We start from the raw sequence: 23,034 nt of genomic DNA, 5'->3' as shown, positions 1-23,034 counted from the left end.
TCAAACACATTCCCAGTCCCACCTGGGAGGTGTCCTACTCCCACCACGCCATCACAGGCTTTTACCGTTTGTCCACTGAGCCACTCCAATGAACAGCTGGGGGGTTAAGCACTTTGTTTAACCCATTTAGGCCTGACGTCAGGGGAAAAAAAAGTTTTCTAAATCATGACAATTTTTTGAAAGATTTGAAAATAGCAGACCTACAAGTTCATAGCACGCCACTCGCTCATTGTAGATCTGCTATTTTTCAATAGCTAAATTATAACATAATGTATGTAACCACCAAAAGGGGTTCCCGCTCAAAATGGTTTAAGGGCACCTCCGCAGCAGTCGTCCAGGGAATTGCCTGAGCCAAAAACACTATGTACCCTGCTTTATTACACCCAGGGAGTGACCAACATTGGACACAATGATTAAAATGGGTAGGCAAACACAGTTCACAGACCCAATGTTGTATCTAAGCTTCCAATTAAGAGGTTGTGGCCAGTTTTGTGGAGCTAACTAAATTGGCTAACATGGGACGAAATGTTCTTGAAAAGAACCAGGAACCCCAGAGTCACATGATAATATTGATTTGTTTTGTTTCTCGTACTTGTGCTGCTTGTAAAGAACTTTAAGTGACATCCTATGAAGGAAAGATAGTTGTACAAGTTTTTTCTTGAAATGTACATTTTTGCCCATGTTTGACCGATTTAAAGTTCTTATTAATAAATGTCATATCATCACAAGGTGCTGGTGTACAGTATGAGCACTGCGAGGGCTTTACCTGTTCGGGAGGCGGATTCTCTTGATAGCATAGTTGCAGTCGTCCACTTTGTTGCGGGCTTCAAACACCACACCGAACCCCCCACGGCCAAGACACTGTACTGGCTCAAAGTCGGTCAGGTACCTGGAGAGAGACACAGTCACAGTTAGCATCAAAAGGTCCTCTCTATTCGTACATGTGCGTGTGACTGTGTGTACAGGCATCCTACTGTACATGTACATTGGTGGTACTAGTAATGCCCATGTAAGCAATAGCTGAACTGCCCTCCAGTGTGTGAGTCATACATCAAAATCATCAGACCATAACAATGTCCTTTCAAGGACGTACAAGTAAAGGATATCACCCCAGATAGATCCCTAGTACCAGTACTTCCACGTGATAAATGAATGACAGTGTTATACGTGATATACAACTTTAAATATCAACCAATCCTAAAAGGGTGATTCAGCAATCATAAGTTCATCACATTGGAGCATTGTGTGGCCAGTCTGGCCACACACACACACACACACACACACACACACACACACACACACACACACCTAAACAGATTTCTGACCCTGTGTCTCCACTATCTGTCATCTGTTGCTTGGAGAGTTTCCCAGCCACAGTTCTCCCAAATCTGCTTAATAAGTTAGATACCAATCAGCCTATCAGATCCAGTGGAGGAATTGCACACCCTATCACAATCATCCCTCTCGCTGGGGTGCAGAGGGTCTTATTTTAGGTAACTGTGTGGTGCCATCTGATGCATGGCTTCTGTCCTGATATCTGCCGCTCCCTTCTAATGATCCTGACTCATGCTGGGATCAGCTGCTGAGTTTATTTATGAAGATTCTCCTACCAGGCAACTGGCACTGGTGGTCACACTGGTTTTAAAAGGGAGGAGGGAGGGACACATGCGTGGCGTGTGTGTGGGGGGGGGGGGGGGGGGAGAAGAGAAGAGAAGAGAAGAGTGTGTATGTGGATACGTCTCTGTCATATTAGGGTAGATCAAAAATAGCTGACATCCCTGTGATGAAAGATGAGAAAAAGAGCAGCCCGCCCATCCTCTCAGACTGCATAATCACATCCATGTCTGTATTTTGGTCCGATTAACGGCATTATTCAGCTCATGAATGTAAACATGCGACACGCCGCATCGATTGGGCACTGAGGTCAGCGACCACCAACGGATTAAGACAGATTGTGTAAACATGGATTGTCCAGTAGGAAAACATCTCGGCAAATGTGCTGACAGCTGTGTAATGTGACACCTCTAGCGGTGGCAGATGCTGCCACAAGAAGACATTCTACGGAAGTATGGAATTCAAAAGCCACTCAAGTGCAACAGATAGAATCGCCACCTCCAAATCACTCAAACACTCCGTTGAGGTTCTTCAGTGCATTCAGTGGTCCTTCAGTGAATTTACGTTGAAAGGACCATACCTGTACTGTCTTTGTGACCATTTTCCAAAATAGTCTTTTAATTTCAAGTAAGCCATTTGGAATGGATTCCACAAATTTCAGTATGGCTTGAAACTTGCATGAGATAGGTAATCTGACATATTTTATCAAAGTTATGACATTATCATTGCGTTTAAATAAAATGTAAAGCACAGATTGATTTAAAGTCTAGCCAAAGTCCCTCAATTTAAGATAAATATGAATTGAAATTAGTTATGAACCACAAAATGCTGTTTAGCCAACATTATGTGTAATCTCTTGAGAAATTCTCATTAGTGGTAACAGGAACCTAGTAGGGTTTTCTCCTTTTTATTTCAGGCTGGGAGGAGGGAGATAGGGAAGAAAGGCAGACACTGGCAAGATTTGAGCCAGAGTCGGTTAAGGGTGGATATAGAGCTTAAAAATGTGATCCATCAATTTATGAGTAATGCACATACCGTATTCTCTTAATTCCCTGCTGCAAAGCAATATTCCCATTTGGGACAGCGAGGCTTTTTGAACTTTAACTCAACGTAGGCACAGCAGGGTGTTGAAAAGCTGGCTGGGACCCGTAGGCGGTCCAAGGTCATATATTATTTGATGGCTAGCCGCTGACTTATCCAATCACATATCAGTACTCCTCACATCTCCCATCCATGCTTTGTCCTATTGCAGGCAGCCTGGAAGACCAGCTGTTACCATGGTAACAGTACTGGTTTCTGTAGCTACACCTTGAAATGAGTGCAAGGCTCAGGTGTGACTTCCACGCTAGAGATGTAACCCTCTCCCAGGTAATGTTGTTACATGTAGAGTTTCCATGCATGCTTAAACAGAAACACAGTGTAAACTAAGGTGACAGTATGCTAATGATTGTACCTGGACACGTATTCACTGGAGCGTGTTTCCATGGCGACGGGCTCTTTGGATTCTACAACTTCAAGGTCAAACTTGCTGTCTGTCTGGCATTGTGTCTCCGACTCCTTCCGCTGCTGTGGTAGACAGGGGGAGAAATATTAGAAACTTGTGACAAACTAATTGCTCAGCAGTGCTGTGTTTAGAATTGAAAGGCAAATTCATAAGCAATATATGGGAGACTAGGAAAGCTATCACATCTATCAAATCTAAAGCACCCACTATGTGAAAGATTGATGTCAATGTCGCCCACAACACGCCTCGCGTTTCAGTTTTACAGGCTGCAGTCCATCAAAATTAATTATTAAAGGTGTAAAACAAAATATATTAAGTAATAATGCACATGAATGTGTTTCCGTCAACTACTGTTACAGTTTGTGAATATTCTCAAGAGGAGCAACATGATTATATAATCGGAAGCACTCCTGCCAAACAGACGAATATGGAGACCTTGCATCATGGCCCAAACAGTTGTCTTGGCATCCATTCAATAATTATAAACACATCGCAGTTGTCAGGAAACAAGTTAGTGGCTTAGTGCTTACACAGTGCATATGCATTTGTAGTCTCTCACTGTTATTGCTGGAAACATTCTCAAGCTTCTATTGTCAAACTAGAAAAACGGTGTAAAGCAGCCTTGTTTATATGAAAGTTACATACTAATCACAGCTTGTGCCCCCTAAATATACACACAAAAGGTGACCCTGCCATTTGTCTTTGTAGCGCAGTAAGTACTGTAGGAAGTTAAACAAATGTGCCTTTACCCTGGCATATGCCACCGGGGCAGTCGGGTGGAAGAACTTGCGCACAATGTAGGTAGTGGCGGCGATGCAGAAGATAATGGTGCCCAGGATCTCCTTCCACCAGGGGAGAAGGAGAACCGGGTCCTTCTTCTCCCGACCCGAACTGTTCCCCTTTATAAGGCTCACACCACTGTCCCGCTTCTCCCGATAATGCCTGCTGTACGGATAGTAACCGTTGTCTGTGGAGTGGACACACAAAGAACTCAGTCAGTCATGCTCTTTATTTTCTTTACCTGCACATTGGCTGAGAGTGTCACAATAACCAGAGTCTAGGTCAGGAATATATATATATATATTGTTTTTTAATCCAGATTTCTGTCCTCCTCATCTGGAGTAGAGTTTGACAGTTGATGGGATGACAGGTAAATATGTATGCTGGTGCTTCAGGTCATTATAACGTTATAGGGGAAACAATGGGAGAAACACGGTCAACATCTTACTACACACACAAGTACAGTGATTTTACCATATGGATACTGCAGGATGGACAAGGCTCCGTTGCTGTATTCATCATGGGAGTACTTGTCATTGTTGAGACACTTGTCAAACTCATCAGAACCCACCAAGACCGGTGTGCGCGAGGGGGAGTCTGTATCAGAATAAAGATAAACAAGAATGGCTCAATCATTACATATTGCAACGCGTTCCTGATGATAGGGCGCACTGTGGTACACAAAAAGTAGTTTTTTGTATCAATCAGCAATTTTAGCAACAAACTGAATAGTAAGAACAGCTCTGCAATCTGCACAGGTGTGTCGAGGTAGAACTTACGGATGAGTGGTTTCCATTTAACAATAGGAAGTGGGTGGCCATCCTTGTCTGATCCAATGGCGTTAGAAGGGAACTTCTCAGAGTTTCTGACTGAGGACTGCAGGTAGAGCTGACCCTGGAACATGCCTGGCAACAGGGTCCAAAGGTGTTTTATTGGAATAAAATAATTTCACTACCTATAATATACAATACAATGTTACTACCAGCTGATGACAAGGTGAAATTAAAGTCCAAATAAGTCCAATAACTAATAACAATTAGCCACCTTACCAATGGAAATTGAAATGTTTTATGGGAATTAAGAGCAACTTTAAGAATAACTTATTTTTAATGAATTAAATGTTATTTTGTCCAATCTGTTAATTCAATAATTTATACAATGTTGTCTCCCTGCTCTTCTATAGAACCATTTAGATCGTGTCAAAGGTCACGTCTCACACAAGATCTGAGACAAAGTTTCGAACAAGATTCATCCCCTGAGCAAGCAGCCAGGCTCAATGGCAAAATTGTCAGCACTCGCCAGGTTCAAGTCCGGGATAGACAAGGAAAGTTACACAGTGCAGCTTTAATCATATTTGCTTGTCAGAATCTGTGGACTTTGGAGGAACATATTCCTTAGCAAGACATTTTCAACAAAGAGCTCATCACCTTGTCATCGATGTAATTCCACTAAGATTAAATTCATCCCTTGAGCAAGCAGGCAGGCTCCATTAACTCAATGGCAAAAATGTCAGCACTTGCCAGGTTCAAGTCCGGGATAGACGAGTAAAGTCACACAGTGCAGCTTTAATCATATTTGCTTGTCAGAATCTGTGACAGTGTCATGTTTATTGATAAATTCACTTGACATTTACCTAGGTACACGCTGGACTGTGTAGCACCTCTGGCCTCCTCCATAATATCTTCATCCTCCTCTTCCTCGGGGTCAGTCTGGCCGCTGTAGGCCGTGTCATCAAACAGGCTGATGGGAGTGACTTTTCCCCCGCCCACCAGCCAGGCTGAAGCGATGGGCGTGCAAAACTGCACCACAAAACAAAAAGACAAAAAGGTGTAATGACCTCACATGATACAGTATACAGTACGTTATCGACCCTCAAAGAGAAGTTAATCTATCACACAGCACTTTACTGCAGCGGTTGGCAAACCCATGACACTGAATTAAATAAGTGTCTAAACGGCATGGGAAGGGAAGGTCTTGTCAGCAGAAACTAGCTGAAAGCTTTGGACAAAAAAACCCTCAAGTCTGATCCCAGACCAGGCAGGAGATTACTCATCGTTGTGTTTGGCAAGTTAAGGTGTGGACTTTGGAGGAACATATTCTTTAGCAAGACTTTTTCAAGAAAGAGTTTATCACCTTGTAATCGATGTAATTCCACTAAAAGCTGATGTATAGCTAAATGGATGCATACAATATACCGTACTTCTTTTTAAATCAATAGACACCCTAGGCATGATTAAGCAATAGGGACAGTGTATGTTTGAGTAGGTAAGTGGCAGGTTGCAATACTTTAAGCTAAGGGAATTTGATATCATAATGAAGAGGAGAAAAAAAAGGATCATGAAAATATGCTCAGGCATAAAACCAAGTAAAAACCCACGCTGATAATTTAATAAGTACTTCTTCAAGACCTTAAGAACTGAATAAGATCTTTGTAGATGAAAATGTTGTCTGACCTGGTGTTCCCAGACCAGCTGTCCTCCCGGCTTGGTGCTGAAGGCCATCACCTTCCAGTCAGGAACAGATACTTTAATGACCAGGTCCAGGTTCAGGTTGTGTGGGTTCTGCTGCTGGTTCTGCTGCTGGTTCTCAGGCTGCTCTGGTCTGTCTTTGGCCTCCTCTGTGATGACACGCTGGCTCTCACGGCGCTCCTCCCTCCACGCGTCGCCGCTCGCCATCTCCCCCTCCAGGAAGTTCAGCCCCGACTGCGCCTCCGGGACAAACTTCAGCTCAAAGTTCCCCACGCTGAAGTTCCACCTGGGAGAAGAAGAAGTGACGAGATGATGCTGAATTGTTGTAAGATAATGGAGGGTTCATCAGGTTGATTATGACAGTGATGGTGTTAACTCGTTAAGACCGCCAGAGCATTCGTGTCAAATGTAATGTTTTGCTTGGCCATTCAAAAATAGCAGATCTACGAGCTCACAGCACGTCACTACGTGCCGTGCTGCGAGCTTGTAGATCTGCTATTTTTTTAAAGTACTGATTTAGAAGGCATTGGTAGAATGGGCCTCAGGTCTTAACACATTCTGTACAAAACACGTCTGGAAACGTCATAAGGATCAGAAACGAGTAATACCTTAGACGTCTGTGGACGTCCTAGCGACGTCCAAACGACGCGGGGCGAGATAATAATAATCAGAATTATTCCTATTTTTTTTTTTGGCATTTCGCTTTTCGCTTGCCGTATGCTAACGCTCTGTGCAAGTATTAGCTTGTCATTGACTCCCATGTTAGCGCGGCGGAAAGAATGACTCGTATCTCCTCATCCAGGGCGCTCTCCGTGGTGATGAATGGATCGATATGCTGGCGCTGCATTTCTGCTCCTCATCCGTCTCTCCCGCAAAATATGAACGCTTTTTGGAGTTTATATAAATATATTAAGATGATCGGGGATTATGAGCTCACTTTGTCAAGTCAACTTTTTTAAGAAAGTATTTCCGGTTCTTGGCTTTCAGAGTAAATGCGATCAGACTACTCTGGCACTATAGCGGCCTTTATTTTGATGCACGTTGGCGTACTCAATGTGTTAATGGGTTATGAAAGTGATTGTGGGTCTTACTTCTCCTGTCCTGAGCGTGGTCTGACAGCCCGCAACGTCTTCTGGGTTCTTTGTAGCAGTAAAACATCCTCCACCTCCAAGTCATCCTCTTCCCAGCGACTACATCCCACTGCCGAACAGATGTACCGTAACTGAACACACACACACACACACACACACACACACACACACACAGTTAATCTGATGTTTCCAGTGTCAGATTGGATATGACACTTACAGTTCTTTCAACCGCACACTGAGACATGGGCCATAAAGGAATAGGCAAGTGGTCAAAGGTTACTGTAATGTCATATGTCATTGTGACCAGCATCTCAAGTTGTTTCAAGTGGGCAGTTCGGTTTATAGTGGAACCGGCACGCATGGCTAAAACACACCGTGCAGTATGTATCAAACAGGTGTGGCTGGACATGGGAAGTTTTATTTTCATGTGTAAGTGATGCAAGCAATCAGCAGAGAGCTGTTCTGATGTGTCACGGGTGGTGTGATGCAAATTACTGCTATTGGTAGAATTAACAACAGGTGATAATGACAGGGCAGGTCTTTCAAAATGAACACAATGCATGTACCAAACAGGATGTGGCTGGTATGTGGGAAGTCTTGTATTGCCGAGTCATTATCACGAAGAAGAAGACATACCGGTACATCACCACCATTAAGCATTTAAACAGGTGGAATCTAGTGCTACCTAGATTCTTGCTCGAATGTGATTGATTCTATGATATGTTCTATGAAAATACATGCTGTCTTTTTAGTAGTTGTTGAACATTACTACATTCAACTTTCTCGGGCAGAGAGGATGTACCCCGAACCAGCTGATTTCGGCTGATGACTGATGACGTATTGAATCGTTTCAGCTTGAGAGAGACCAGATTGAGGTAGGAGGAGGGAACTTGTGAACTCAATACTGCCGCAATCTGGCAGAGTAAGGTTACTACTGGAATCCTTTTGTCCTAAAAGGTGTTTAACCTCTTGCATGTTATAGTGGTTAACCAACCTTGCCGCTGTAGGCCTCCAGGCCATAGGGTTATAGGGTTAGGGTAGGTTTAACCAACCTTGCCGCTATAGGCCCCCAGGACATAGGGTTAACCAACCTTGCCGCTATAGGCCCCCAGGACATAGGGTTAACCAACCTTGCTGCTATAGGCCCCCAGGACATAGGGTTAACCAACCTTGCTGCTATAGGCCCCCAGGACATAGGGTTAACCAACCTTGCTGCTATAGGCCCCCAGGACATAGGGCTAACCAACCTTGCTGCTATAGGCCCCCAGGACATAGGGTTAACCAACCTTGCCGCTATAGGCCCCCAGGACATAGGGTTAACCAACCTTGCCGCTATAGGCCCCCAGGACATAGGGTTAACCAACCTTGCCGCTATAGGCCCCCAGGACATAGGGTTAACCAACCTTGCCACTATAGGTCCCCAGGACATAGGGTTAACCAACCTTGCTGCTATAGGCCCCCAGGACATAGGGTTAACCAACCTTGCCGCTATAGGCCCCCAGGACATAGGGTTAACCAACCTTGCCGCTATAGGCCCCCAGGACATAGGGTTAACCAACCTTGCCGCTATAGGCCCCCAGGACATAGGGTTAACCAACCTTGCCACTATAGGTCCCCAGGACATAGGGTTATAGGGTTAACCAACCTTGCCACTATAGGTCCCCGGGTTATAGGGTTAACCAACCTTGCCGCTATAGGCCCCCAGGACATAGGGTTATAGGGTTAACCAACCTTGCCGCTATAGGCCCCCAGGACATAGGGTTATAGGGTTAACCAACCTTGCCGCTATAGGCCCCCAGGACATAGGGTTATAGGGTTAACCAACCTTGCCGCTATAGGCCCCCAGGCCATAGGTGGTGAGGGACTTTCCCCCGACCAGGACAGTGTCCTCTCCGATGCGGTAGGACGACTCCAGAAGCGACTCCACGCTGAAAGGCACGGCCTCCATGCTCTCCCTGTCTCTGTTCCACTGGAACAGTGCCCCGTCCAACGACGGGATGAACATCTTATTGCCGAACACCTGTGTGGGTGAGAGAAGGAACAGATGTGATTGGAGTCACAAAAACACCTGTGTGGGTGAGAGAAGGAACAGATGTGATTGGAGTCTCAAAAAAGTATTAATCGTCCTCAGAGAGAAAATGATATGATGAAATGTGACTCTGGAGCTTTCTGTGCGTGCGTGCGTGCGTGTGAGTGCAATTTCTAGTTTGTTGTACTGTTAATCATCTTTTCTTTATAACTTTCTAGGAATAAATAATGTGAACTTTTAAAGTCTCAGACAACAAACAAATATTTACATAAAACAACTCGCCCACACTGTGTTTATTGAAACCTATCTGCCCACACTGTGTCTGCCCAGTGTCCACACATACTGAACTCAATCCACTCACACTTTACATAACTTCAGCGATTAACCTAATTTTGATGAGCACATCCAGCATATTGGGTACGTGTACGTGTGCGTGTGCGCATGTGTGTTTATGTACCTGTATGTTTTTGCGTATATTATATGTTGTGTCGTGTGTGTGTGTGGTGTGTGTGTGTACTGTGCACATCATGTTTGTGTGGTTGTTGTTTGAGCATTCGGTGTGGTGTGCGTGCGCGTGCGTGCGTGCGTGTGTGTGTCTTGCATGGGAGAGTGCTGCTCACTGCAGGGGGCTAGTAGCAAGGATGACATCATTGTAAAAACCCGAGCCAGCTCTTTCCCTAATCCTGATTAACCTCCATTACTTTTAGACCGACAGGGGGTGAGAGTCTCTTTTCTCCAGGGCACTGCAAACACACAGTATCACACTGCGTGCAATTAGGAACTTATTTGTTTCCGCCTCCCCCCCCCCCCCCCCAAGCAGAGCAGAGGTAGAGGTGAGTACCAGGGGCAGCCACACGCAGCGCTAGCACAGCACATAGGACCTTGCTGTGTAACTGAAGGATGCATTGATACGGATACACATCAAACATACATATGGCTAGGCTAGGCTAGTCCCTCAGACACGTTTACAACGAACAACTCATTACACCTCCTTTTCTGTACTGAATGTATCAGCAGGTAAAATGGTTAATGTGGTCCATATCACTGTCTGTGGCTGGTGCCATAATACCACAGCTTGCTTCCTGCCTCGAGTCTAGCAGCCAGGAAGGATGACCTTCTGACAACATGATTTACAGGGGAGGGGGGGGGGGTGCAGGGGGTGCAGAGGTGATGTCATCTCCTCAAGTAGGAGGAGAGGAGAGGCAGAGTATACCTGGGACTGGGAGAAAGATAACCAAGAGTAGAACAAAACGAGTAAGAGAGATTTTGTAAGCAGACAGAGGAGGGGTTAAAGACCTGTCCACCACATCACCTCATACAGTCTGGCACGTGGACGGCTAAGAGGTTTATTTGGATTGGGGGGAGGGGGGGGGGGGGGGGTTGTCAGAGGCCGCCTGGATGACTCACCCTTCTCCTGATGCCTTAATCCCTGTCTGTGATCTGGACCACTGTTACAACACACTGTTCTCTCCGTTTCACTTTGTGTGGCACATATGTACATGAATGATACGTGCAATATATGCCAATTGCACACACGCACACACACACACACACACACACGTACTACGTAACTACGGTATCCACACTCCACCTCCTCCTCCTCCACCTTGATTTCTGTATTGAACAACCTAAAGAGTGAGGCTAGACAGCATTCTCAGTGGAAGTTCAACAAGCTGTCTGGCAGCCAGGTTCAAAAAAAGAAACACTCCTGTCTGTGTCCTGCGGGCAGAACTACCCCAGTTCCCCTTCCCTGCTCTTCATATTCCTGACTCTATTACGTTCATTACCTTCATATCAGCTCTTTTAAAAAAAGGACTCTTGCGTCGCGCTGAAGTTCATGTGAATTATTAACCAAGCGTGTTAATGAAACTGAGCTACGGAGGACAAAACGAGTGCATGTGATTTTCTGATGTCTGATGTCTTTAATAGTTTCAGTTTGTATCCACGGAGGATGTCTGAATGTGGATTTGTGCGCTGGGAGATGGGGTTGGGGTGGGCTAAAGGCTGATTCATGCTTAATCCGGTAGCCTCCGTATGGCAGGGCAGATTACGAGACCGCCACTGGAAGGTTCTAAAGGAGCATGTATGCAGTCTTGGTGTAGTCTCTCGAGACTAACGTCAAATTCAAAGGAAAAGAGGGCGCCGTTTTTCCTTTGTTTTGCCAATGGGTGCCCAGATTGGGCTTGGTGCATCGGCAAGCGATTACAGTAACAGTATTGTATTATTGTTGTTTATCATCATCATCATAAGTATGCATTCATATCAGCATGCGCTGCAGTCGTGGACATACTGGAATATGTGAAACCTTGATCCATGAAAGGTAACCAAAGTAAAGTATGGTGGTGTCTCGCCATAAACCCGTCAGTCACCAGAACAAGCATAAAAATCAACCTTATGGCAGGATGAATCTTTGACCAAAGTAGTGTAGTAGAGTACACATCCCAGACAAATGTGCCACAGTGCCAGAAATCTGGAAGGTGTAATAGTGGTTAGGCTAAGCATTCAGTAAGTGGTCTTTTGAGTGAAAGGTCACCTCTTCAATTCCGGTACCAGCTGGGAGAAGTCAAACTAGAGCTGAGAGAGAGAGTATTTTGTAAAGAAAATAAAAAGGAGCAGAGCTCAGCAGTACCAAAGAGATTACTGTATATGTTGGGTTGTTGTGTATTGTTGTTTTGTTTGCTGGTTAGATTAAATGGCATGTACAGAAAAGATACACACTGTACACACTACACAGTAAAATTATTTGTGTAAACTCAACTCTTAGAATGTACAAATGGTGCAGGTCCAATTCAATAAAAAAAATGTACACACTTATTTTACTATGTAATTATCTAAGTTTGGACACGCATTACAACATTTTGACCAGATATAGCCTGGCAACAATTAGGCTGTACATACTTCAGTTGAGCAATGCCATGACTGTGGCTCAGGAGGTAGAGCAGGTCGTCCAATGATCCATGGGTCGGCAGTTAGAATCCCGGCTCCTCCTGTCTACATGTCGAAGTGTCCTTGGGCAAGACACTGAACCCCTAATTGCTCCCGATGTGCTGGTTGCATGGCTTCCGCCGCAATCGGTGTATGAATGTGTATGTGAATGGGTGAATGTAAAGCGCCTTGGATAAAGGCGCTATATAAATGCACCATTTACCATTTACCATCAACAGCAAATCTAAATATTTAAACTACTTAATTCAGAAACAATTCTTAAACCAGCCTAGTGACAAAGTAGCAGCAGCACTTGATGTCTTCATACTAAATTATCTCTTGCCAGCAGCTAATACAGTACCCAAAGCATCTGCAAAGACGTTGTCTTACTGTTATTACACACAACAAAAGAAATGTATAAGTCATGGGCACGTTCTCAGAGGATTCAGTTTGCTCCACACAAGCCTTTGATGCTTAATGAGCTATATTAATCTAGTCATTGCCCTCCAACCGGAGGATCCGTCAGCATCCACTAGTGTTAAGGACTTGGAAGGGGGTTGGGGGTCCTGTCAGCTGAGAGGGGGTACATAGGGTGGGGGGGATCCCCTTTTTTCCCAGTGAACCCAAGGGTTATTAAGACGCTCCAGTGATTCCGTCACAGAGGTGTGATCGCACAACTGAGGTGCGATACAACACGGAAGATGAATACAAAATCAATTTCAACCTCTTAATATACTGTCCAATACTTCGATAGGGAGGGGGGTGAAATTATGACAGGCCGTTGCGGCTTTCAAAATGACTCCCCAGTCGTGGATTTTTAAATGGTGTGTTTTTAAATGGAGTTGGAACAACAGATGTTCAGGAGGTGGAGGAACACACCTTGATCTTGCCTTTCACGCCACTCTCCGCCCTCCATGCCAATCTACCTGACCTTATTCATCCCATTTTGGGCGGGAAACCCTTTTGGTGTTTTAAACATTATGTTATAATTTAGCTATTGAAAAATAGCAGATCTACAAGCTCGTAGCGCGCCACTCGGTGGCGCGCTATGAGCTTGTAGATATGCTATTTTTTTTAAATCAAAGACATTTTTAGAATCTGATCTCAGGTCAAAATGGGTTAAACCCGCCCAAAAACACCCAGAATCCTCTGCCACTCCATCTCTCCTGCTCTCTCCCCATCTCTCCACCCCCCCTCCCCCCTCCACAGGTTCCTGCAGGGGGATGGAGTCTACAGTATGTGTGCCGCGAGATGATCGCCAGTTCGCCACACAAACCATCTTTAGATAGGGAGGCAGTTACTACGGTCAAAAATAATGGAGACATAGAAACAGAAAGACAAAGATGATGATGGACAGAACAGTGTGGGATGCCTACTTTTCTATTGAAAATATAATATGATCGGGGCGCCCGCTGGCTCTTGCCTGACAGCGTGTCGTGTGTTCGAGTCCCGTTCATGACGACCTTTGCTGCATGTCTTCACTGTAACTATCAATAAAGGCACGAAAGCCAAAAACAAGAAAATATATGATTTATCCTTCCCAGGACTGTGGAGACTGAGGTTCGATACAAGTCTCCTCGGAGCATCCAGCTTGGCTGGGCGTTCCAAACACACAATAAACCTACAGTTCTAGCCCTGACCTTAACCTGTTGAAACATGTTGACATTTTCATAGAACTAGGCCATTTTAATATATGATAATACTCGTTTTGACGTTACTTCTTCTCCTCCACGTTGTTTGAGTGCTCGTATCCCCTCCTCGTTTTTAAGACTATATTCCCGCTGATCCTAGAAGCACAGAAGAGTTATTACTGAAATGACATCGACCTGAAGTCATCACATAGACATCAATCAACACCCAATGAATTTTGTTCATTAACATTGCATGCCAGCAGAGGCAGATACTGTAGGGGGGCGTGTGTGTGTGTGTGTGTGTGTGTGTGTGTGTGTGTGTGTGTGTGTGTGTGTGTGTGTGTGTGTGTGGCGAAGACCTGGTTACCACACTGCTCCGGGCAGCGCTCCCCTCACGCCTCCGGAAAAGGAAAACGTGACAACGGTATGGAGAAAGGCGCGAGGGGTGCGACTCCCCGGAGCAGTGTGGTAACCAGGTTTACTCACGCGCGCGTGTGTGTGTGTATGTGTCTATTTCTTCATTGTCATGCACAGGTCAGTGTGTGTTTATGTTTATGTATGTGTGTGTGCTGGGGGTGGGAGGGGAACTCTGCTATGGCATGACATCATTCCTGGACTAAAGCATTACCTCACCATCCTAATCACCATATAAACCCCCCCCCCCAGCATGACTCATTCCACATTGGCACCACCATGCACCCCCCCCCCCCCCCCCCCCCCATCCTATTCGTCCTCCTCATCCTCTCATCTAACGACTCATGGCTTTCTGAAGTGACAGCTTCTGTCAGTTTTGCAGACTATGCCGTTTGCTGCTCTGTTGCCAATTTACCGTCCCTCTCTCCCCCCCCCCTCTCTCTGTCTAACTAAACTGTCTCTCTGTCTGTCTGTCTAACTGTCCCTTTCTCTCCGTCTTTCTGTGTGTGTGTGTGTGTGTGTGTGTGTGTGTGTTATAGTATAGAATGGGTACATTGAAAACGAAAGCACAAACTGCTACTCTCTAGAGAGAGAGAGTGTGTGTGTGTGTGTGTGTGTGTCTACCTTTCCACACTCTCTCCCACCCTGTCTCTCTCTGTATGCATCGCTCTGTCTCTCTATTCTTTAAGTTTGTCTCTGTCTCACTTTCTTCCCCCTTTCCCTCTCACTTGTTCCCTTCTTGTACAATATCTCTCCTCCTTTCTCTCACACACACACACACACACACACACACACACACACCAATAGGTGAAAGGCTGGTTTCCCTCCGTAAGGCCAGCCAATGGTGTGCCGGCAGCCCCCCCTCCTCTCTCTAATCACTGAGCAGACTGGTGGCAGAGGGACCCAGCGAGCGCCAATCAAAACAGTCTGGTTGCTAAGCGCTCCGGGTGTTGGGTGCCGAGAGCCAATAGGAGGGCCTCGTCTCACTCACGGCAGCCAGGCATCCCAGGTTACAGGGGGCTAAGAGGACATGGCTGGCACATACATACACACACAAACACTGGCATGCATTGCACACACACACACACACACACTTCTGCTTATCATGTACTTTTCCGTGCACTCCGCAACTGTGTACATCCTACACTCACTTTGCTGTCACAAGTGTTAAGGTTTCTTAAAGCTCCCTCTCTCTCCGTGTGTGTGCACGCGTGTGTGTGTGTGTGTGTGTGTGTGTGTGTGTGTGTTGCATACTGTGAAATGCATATAAGCACGCGCACAGCCGCACACACACACTCGTTGCAATGAGAATACACAACCAAATGCAATGTTTTATGTATGCATTCATATCAACACACACTGCATCATAACAGTGTGTCAGAGCAGATCACTGGACTCATCATGACCGACAGCAATCTCAGCCCCTTATGCTCCATCAGCAATATTACATCCAACAAGTGAACATGCATGCACGCACGCGCGCGCACACACACACACACACACACACACACAGTGAGATGCACAAAGACGCAGCATTGCTGCACGACGTGCACGTGCGTACAAACAAACACACACACACACACACACACACACACACACACACAAACACAAGTCTGCATCGCAGCATCCCCACCAACTACCAAGTCAGCAGTCTCGTGTCATTACTCTGTCACTTCACTGGCAGATGGGTAGCCTATAAAGGACTGCATGTGTGAATGGGTGCGTGCGTGCTGCGTTTGTGCGTGCATGCGTCCGTGGGTGCGCGCTGCGTGCATGCGTCCGTGGGTGCGTGCGTGCATGCGTCCGTGGGTGCGCGCTGCGTGCATGCGTCCGTGGGTGCGTGCGTGCATGCGTCCGTGGGTACGCGCTGCGTGCATGCGTCCGTGGGTGCGTGCGTGCATGCGTCCGTGGGTACGCGCTGCGTGCATGCGTCCGTGGGTGCGTGCGTGCATGCGTCCGTGGGTGCGTGCGTGCATGCGTCCGTGGGTGCGCGCTGCGTGCATGCGTCCGTGGGTGCGTGCGTGCATGCGTCCGTGGGTACGCGCTGCGTGCATGCGTCCGTGGGTGCGTGCGTGCATGCGTCCGTGGGTACGCGCTGCGTGCATGCGTCCGTGGGTGCGTGCGTGCATGCGTCCGTGGGTGCGTGCGTGCATGCGTCCGTGGGTGCGTGCGTGCATGCGTCCGTGGGTGCGTGCGTGCATGCGTCCGTGGGTGCGTGCGTGCATGCGTCCGTGGGTGCGTGCGTGCATGCGTCCGTGGGTGCGTGCATGCGTCCGTGGGTGCGTGCGTGCGTGCATGCGTCCGTGGGTGCGTGCGTGCATGCGTCCGTGGGTGCGTGCATGCGTGTTAATTATTTTTAGAACCAAAACATGTCCTCAGAGGGATGAATATAAGAGTAGTCATTTACTGGTTACGGCAGTTAAGTGGTTCTCAACTGTGGTCCTGGGGACTTAAGAGAGCTGCTGCTTTTTAATTCTAACAATTTAATTAGAGACTCATTTAAACCTGGGACACACCGGGGGGGAATGCAATTAAAGACAGGTGGAACGGAAGACTAGGAGGTCATGGCATCGATGCAAGACGCTGGAATGTCTTCATAAGTATAGCAAATGTCAGTGTTTGCGTATGCGTTTATATCCTCTCCTATATAATATCAAATATGGCAATAACGTTTTAGTCTGGGTGACCTCGTAGCGCTCATAGCTCAGACGTCACCTTGTAGCGCTCATAGCTCAGACGTCACCTTGTAGCGCTCATAGCTCGTAGCGCTCATAGCGTGCTACGAGTTTGTAGATCTGCTATTTTTGAAAAATCGTGAAAATTTGTGCAAATCCACTGAATATTCTTTCACAGTGAACGTTTTAACTCAAATATTTGCTTCCGGGGGGTCCCTGAAACAACACATAGTGTTGGACACTGAGCAGCCCCCCCCCCTCCCACACACACTGCTCAGGGGGGGACTGCTCAGTGTCCAACACTATAAGAGGTTGTACTGGAGTGGGCAGTTGCCATGCAGGTTTTAATGTGTGCATCTGTTGCGGAAAAAGAGCATTGGTGCTCAGTACTCACTGCTCGGTTACCTACCCTGGCCAAGTACTGTGACAACAAATACAACAGGCATTGTGGAGCCGGAGGAGCATGCATTCCCAACGGGCATGATAAATCATATTGTTAGCAGTATTTCAGAATTATTACAATTTGTATATACGTATGCTTCTGTTCCATTTTGCAAAACTAAATTGTGAATTCCCATGTCTTTTGTATTTAACGTGCCTATTTTTCAGGTCAATATGTGGCAACTACTTGAAATCTTGAACAAATCTAATAAACATGCACCGATTCCCAATGTATTACAGTTATACTGAATATCACACCCTTGCTGTTGCATTAATTGTCTAAAATTACCACCCATGATATTACTAGACTCTCTGTGATTACGATTATTAACGGCAATTTTTGGATAATCATTTATTGCATGCTGTGCTTCCGAAACAATTATTTTACTACAAAGCCAAAACCCGTTGACCTCGCAAATGAAATAAACTGAAATAGCATTTTTCTAACAGCATAATTTCCAATAATAAATCACAGAGGCTGAAATCAGGCTACATGATTATACTTTATCAATTATGTAGCAGCTCTATTACCACACTCTGACAATCCACAACCCATAATTACCAGCTGCGTCATATTAAACTGGAAGCAAACACCACAGAGCTTGCCGTTTTCTTAACCACAATATCAATCACAAATACCAGTATTAATGTCAAAGCTTTGGAGAACAAACTGATTTTGTTTTCCTCCCATCACACTTGTTGCTAGAAATATTAACACGCTGGCTACCCTCAACTACAAAGTGCATTCTTTGTAGTGATTCATGATTTTCAGTGTCAGCAAAATTCCATAATTGCTCATCATGGAAACCAAGTGTGTATATGGTTATTATACACTATTAATTGCTCAACTACACTCACACCCTTGAAACAAAAACATCCACCACCACCACGGACACGGACATGAACTTCAGACTGATCCAGAGGCCAGCATCCACCAGTACGGTCCCTTATCATCATCACAGGCTGGGGGCTTCCTCCCCGAGGCAAACACTACACAGAGACCGTCCATATCAAAGTGAAACTCTAACCACTGTGCGTACTGGAGCTTCCAGTGAGAGTCTCGCTCTGGGCGCGATACTCTCGCCTCAAAACATGTCTGTGTTGTTATCTGTGTGGGTGATAAGCCTGTGTGTGCAAAAATACGCTATATGTACAAACTAGGAGTCCTGCTGTGTGGGTGTGTGTAAGAACTACAAGAGACAACAACAAAAAAAGATGTATCCTCGAGGCGAAAGAAGCTCCACTAAGATGTAGGCCTGTGTGGGGGCTGACGGCTGCTGTTGAATGGAAGATGTTTTGAGCGTGTTTTCTTGGGGGTTGCGTGCGTGCGTGCGTCGCTACGCATACAAGCATGTCCAATCGCAGTACTAGGCTGTCCATTCATAGTGCAAAGAGTTAATTTATTGTATTGAATGTGTGAATATGGAGATGCCAGGAGGGACAGTGTTTGTTTTCAAACAGATGCAGACAGGCACCACTTTGATGTACAAAGCAGAAAACTGACTTTATTATTTAGCATAAAAACAAACACCAGATGACTGGAAACTGTGGCACTCCAAATGATGCAAATGAAAGGCTACAGCTCTGATCTGCATATCTTTGTTTAGCTAAATCAGGCTGATGTAGCAAAATAAGTCTTGCATTATATATATATATATATATTTTAGTGTAGCTCTTTCCACTCACCTGGTGGTTTTTAATCGTTGCTGTCAGGCAGAAACCTCTTATCCTCATATTCTAACATTTTGTGTGTTTTTTGTAAATTAACTGACTACTTGATCATAGGCCTACTACAGCATCACACAAAGCATCAAAAGTAGCAGATCTGCAAGCCGAAGTGAGGGCCGAAGCGGTGGCGTGTTTTAAGCTTGTAGATCTGCTATTTTTGCCGTTTATGAATTTGAATCCTGAAAAGAATTCAAAGGACGACAGAGACGTTATGCTACATTATGTATTGACTGTATAGCGGAGTACTCACAGCCAAGCGGTGTGAGCATTTCTAACTGTAGCTATTTTCACTTCTGAAACTTCTGATTAAATGCTTTCGGTTGCTTAGCATTAGCCCGTGTCCAAGTATATTGAATAATCTTGATCGATCAGGATGCAAATACACAAGAGACAAAATACATTAAGAACAGGACGCGCTCTAATAACAGTGTGACCCCCGCTGTGTCCAATCTTTAGCCATTTATATTAACACAACGGATGCACCAGCATATTTCAAAATATAGGCACTAGAGTACCAGCAGATATGTCAAATTTTACTCTGAAAAGCCAGTCTTCCGTTCCCCCCCAAAACCGGGAGGCATAATCTTCGATTCTTACCTCACACTGGTCACACTAAAGACTCCCTAGAAGCGTTTATATTCCAAACGAGAGGCTGAAGTCAGAAATGAAGACAGAACATTGCCCATCTGGTCAAAACTATTGCCTAGATTGGGAGATACGAGCAATTATTTAGGAACCGCAAACGGCAAAGGAAGTGAACGGCAGTGCGCATGCGCGAATCAACAAGGAGTACATTGCAGAAGGAGAGGCCAATCACCCCCCAAAAAAAGTTACTTGGTGTGTAATTTGTGAACTAATCGCAATGCAGTGATTTGTGATTGTGAGCTGGCCGGTTGTGGCCATGTCGGCCAATTTGTGTGTGTCGCGGGTCTACACACGCACACACACACACACACACAATCCTACCTCAGGCTTGCTGAGGCTGGAGGACACGAGGCAGCCTGAGCCCACATCCAGGTCCCACTGTTTCCTGCCGTGGTTGTGGGGGTCCAGGGCAGCGATACGGCCGTCCAGTGTGCTGATGATCACCAGGGGCCTGCGGACACCACACAGAAACAGACAGTCTTAAAGCGGAGTTGGGGAAAACACCACAGAAAAACGGTGAAAACCACAGCCGTGGTATCGTTGGAAACTGTATGTAAAAAAATCATTTTCTTTTTATTGTTATTTTAAATTAAAATATTGAAAATGGCGTGATGTGAGCGACGCATTGTGAGCTTGTAGATCTGCCATTCTCACTCATTGTGGGTGACACTCTTGTATGGTGAAATAGGGCATTCATTTACGAAAAAAAACAAAAAGTTGTAAATATGGCAATTACACGGTTTCTGCCCGACAGCAACGATATAGTACATGCCACGCCCATCCAGGTACAGTATATTTCTGCTCATCACCAGGGACCTATGGAAGGAAAACATTAGCATACTCCCCATTATCAGGTTTTCTGACATGAAAAAAAAGAAAAGAGTACAAGGCCATATCAAGGTCATTTGTCTGAATGATATATGGCTTGGTGCTTTAATGGTGGGCTATGCATTTTCATTGTAAATCCTTTCCGCGACCTAAATACCTCATACACAGAACAGTAAAGATGTTAACTGGATTGCTCTTGATAGCCTTGAATTGCTTTGAAAAGACCTGAAATTTATTCAGACCTTGAAAGTGAAAACACCTTTTCAAACACATACATTAATTAATATTGGTGTTGTTGCTGTTGTTTTTGTTAATAATTATATTATATATGCATGTGTATATATTTTTATTTAATCTATTTATTTATTCAACCTGAGTCTGAGAACAAATAATCTAATTCTGTAGTTATGTCTGGACATACCAGCAATATTATGACGACCCATTTTCAGCCGTGTAATCAGAGATGTAGAAATGACTGCTATTGTAAATGAGTAGATTGTTATACCACCTCCCCTAGATGTTGGCTAAACCTCTTCAGAGTTCAGACACATTCTTTATTTAGACCTTCAGCATTAAGGTTAGCCGATAACTGTACCACAGTAAAATATGGTTCAATCCTAGAGCAGCAAAAACACAACTACAAGAGATTAAGACTACAACAGGTCACCACAGTGCAAAGATAGCATCCCTGTAATCCTAAAAGTGTCATGTAAAACACTAGACAGCGGTGTAAAGATAAGAAATAGGACAATAAATAGGGGACCCAAGCTAAGTATAGGGCTAGAAGGGATTCCTGTTCCTCTGTCCTCATCCTGAGGGAGAAGCATTTTGTTACTGTGAGGCGTTAGTCTGTTAGCACAGATGTTGCCGACCCCGCCCTTGTCCTCCTTAGTTTATCATGCAGGACGACCTTCGCCTGCCAGCAGCAGGCCGCACACCTGTTCAATGACAAGTCCCATACTGGACGCTAGATGGATGACAGGTTTGCTGGTTGGTTAAGAAGCTTGCCTATAGTGCCCTTCAATGGTGTGCTTGGTAATAAGAAAAAGATGTTTGCCTGTGGAACCACACATAGTCAGTGGCCTGGGGCCTTTGCACTGTGTGTGTGTGTGTGTGTGTGTGTGTGTGTGTGTGTGTGTGTGTGTGTGTGTGTGTGTGTGTGTATATATATATAATATATATATAGTAGCAACTAGTTAGCATGGGAGCTAACATTCATTTAACTCTGGTCCATATCGTTAGAAGGAGTTAGAAGGAGTCCTTCGTAATAACACTATGGTACTTTCCATCCGTTCCCCAACCCTCACACTCAATGCTGCGTTTACACGGGCAGACACAAAGACGAATGGGAATATCATTTGGAGCAGGCCGAGCAGCTACTGTACACGTCTGTTTGCATCGACATGTTGCTGGCTTCACAATGAATGATGGACTGTATCGTTGCCTCTGCCCGTGTTTAATGGTCAGGGTTTCACAGTCTACAGCAGGCAGACCTGTCAAAAGACCTGTCAAAACTATGCACTTCCCAAAACTCAGAGATATGCCACCACCTATAAGTTCAAACCCACCTCTAGAATATTTCTTTCCCCAGCTATCTCATTCCACTTTAATTTATTTTATTCCATAGTCTTAGTTTTTCTCTAATAAAGTAGTTTTTATTTGTTTTCTCATGTTCCCCTTGAAAAGCGTCTTTAAGCATTATATAAATAATAATATCACTATTATTACTACTACTTTTTTAATTGCCTATGCTTATGTAGTCACTATTCATTGATTCACTTGTATCCAAATCCATTTGAAAAAAAAGCTCACTGCTCAGGTCAAATAGGCCTATTGATATGCGATTAAAATGTGATTAATTCATCACAAATCCTCCAATTAATTAGATGTTTTTTTAATGAAGTCCCAACCCTATTCTTTATAGATCTAGCTTCAAATAAAAAAATAAAAAAAAGTTTAAATGTGTCAGATCGCACCGTATCGTATCGCATCGCATCAAATTCCACGAAATTCCACAAAATCGAAATCGCATCGATTTGGACTGAATCCAATCGAATCGTTCTGTATATAAAATGTATCGTCTCCGAATCGCATCGTAGCCCATGCGTATCGATATGTATCGAATCGTCTTGTAAGGGAGCGATGCACACCCCTAATATATACAGTACACGCATGCACGCGGCCTGGGGCCTTTTCACTATATATACACACGCACGCAGCCTGGGGCCTTTTCACTATATCACTCACACACACACAAAAAA

At 45.1% G+C, this 23,034-nt stretch overlaps 1 protein-coding gene across 1 annotated transcript in view; it reads right to left on the bottom strand.

Annotated features, from left to right (window-relative positions):
• Nucleotides 1-23,034, bottom strand: part of eif2ak3 (eukaryotic translation initiation factor 2-alpha kinase 3) — a 47,939-nt gene that overhangs the window by 10,105 nt on the left and 14,800 nt on the right. Inside the window, exons 2-11 of the mRNA XM_080784500.1 lie at nucleotides 20,267-20,396; nucleotides 9,283-9,477; nucleotides 7,458-7,588; nucleotides 6,352-6,652; nucleotides 5,532-5,697; nucleotides 4,678-4,803; nucleotides 4,373-4,495; nucleotides 3,868-4,085; nucleotides 3,068-3,180; nucleotides 767-889 (exon numbers count right to left, since the gene is read on the bottom strand). Coding sequence (XP_080640626.1) covers nucleotides 767-889; nucleotides 3,068-3,180; nucleotides 3,868-4,085; nucleotides 4,373-4,495; nucleotides 4,678-4,803; nucleotides 5,532-5,697; nucleotides 6,352-6,652; nucleotides 7,458-7,588; nucleotides 9,283-9,477; nucleotides 20,267-20,396 — 1,626 coding nt within the window. The remainder of the gene's footprint in view (nucleotides 1-766; nucleotides 890-3,067; nucleotides 3,181-3,867; nucleotides 4,086-4,372; nucleotides 4,496-4,677; nucleotides 4,804-5,531; nucleotides 5,698-6,351; nucleotides 6,653-7,457; nucleotides 7,589-9,282; nucleotides 9,478-20,266; nucleotides 20,397-23,034) is intronic.

Source organism: Protomyctophum bolini (genome assembly GCF_963924005.1).
Source record: "Protomyctophum bolini genome assembly, chromosome: 15".
Taxonomy (NCBI): domain Eukaryota; kingdom Metazoa; phylum Chordata; class Actinopteri; order Myctophiformes; family Myctophidae; genus Protomyctophum; species Protomyctophum bolini.
The sequence above is the reverse complement of the archived record's forward strand: the minus strand, read 5'-3'. Positions and strand labels throughout refer to the sequence as shown.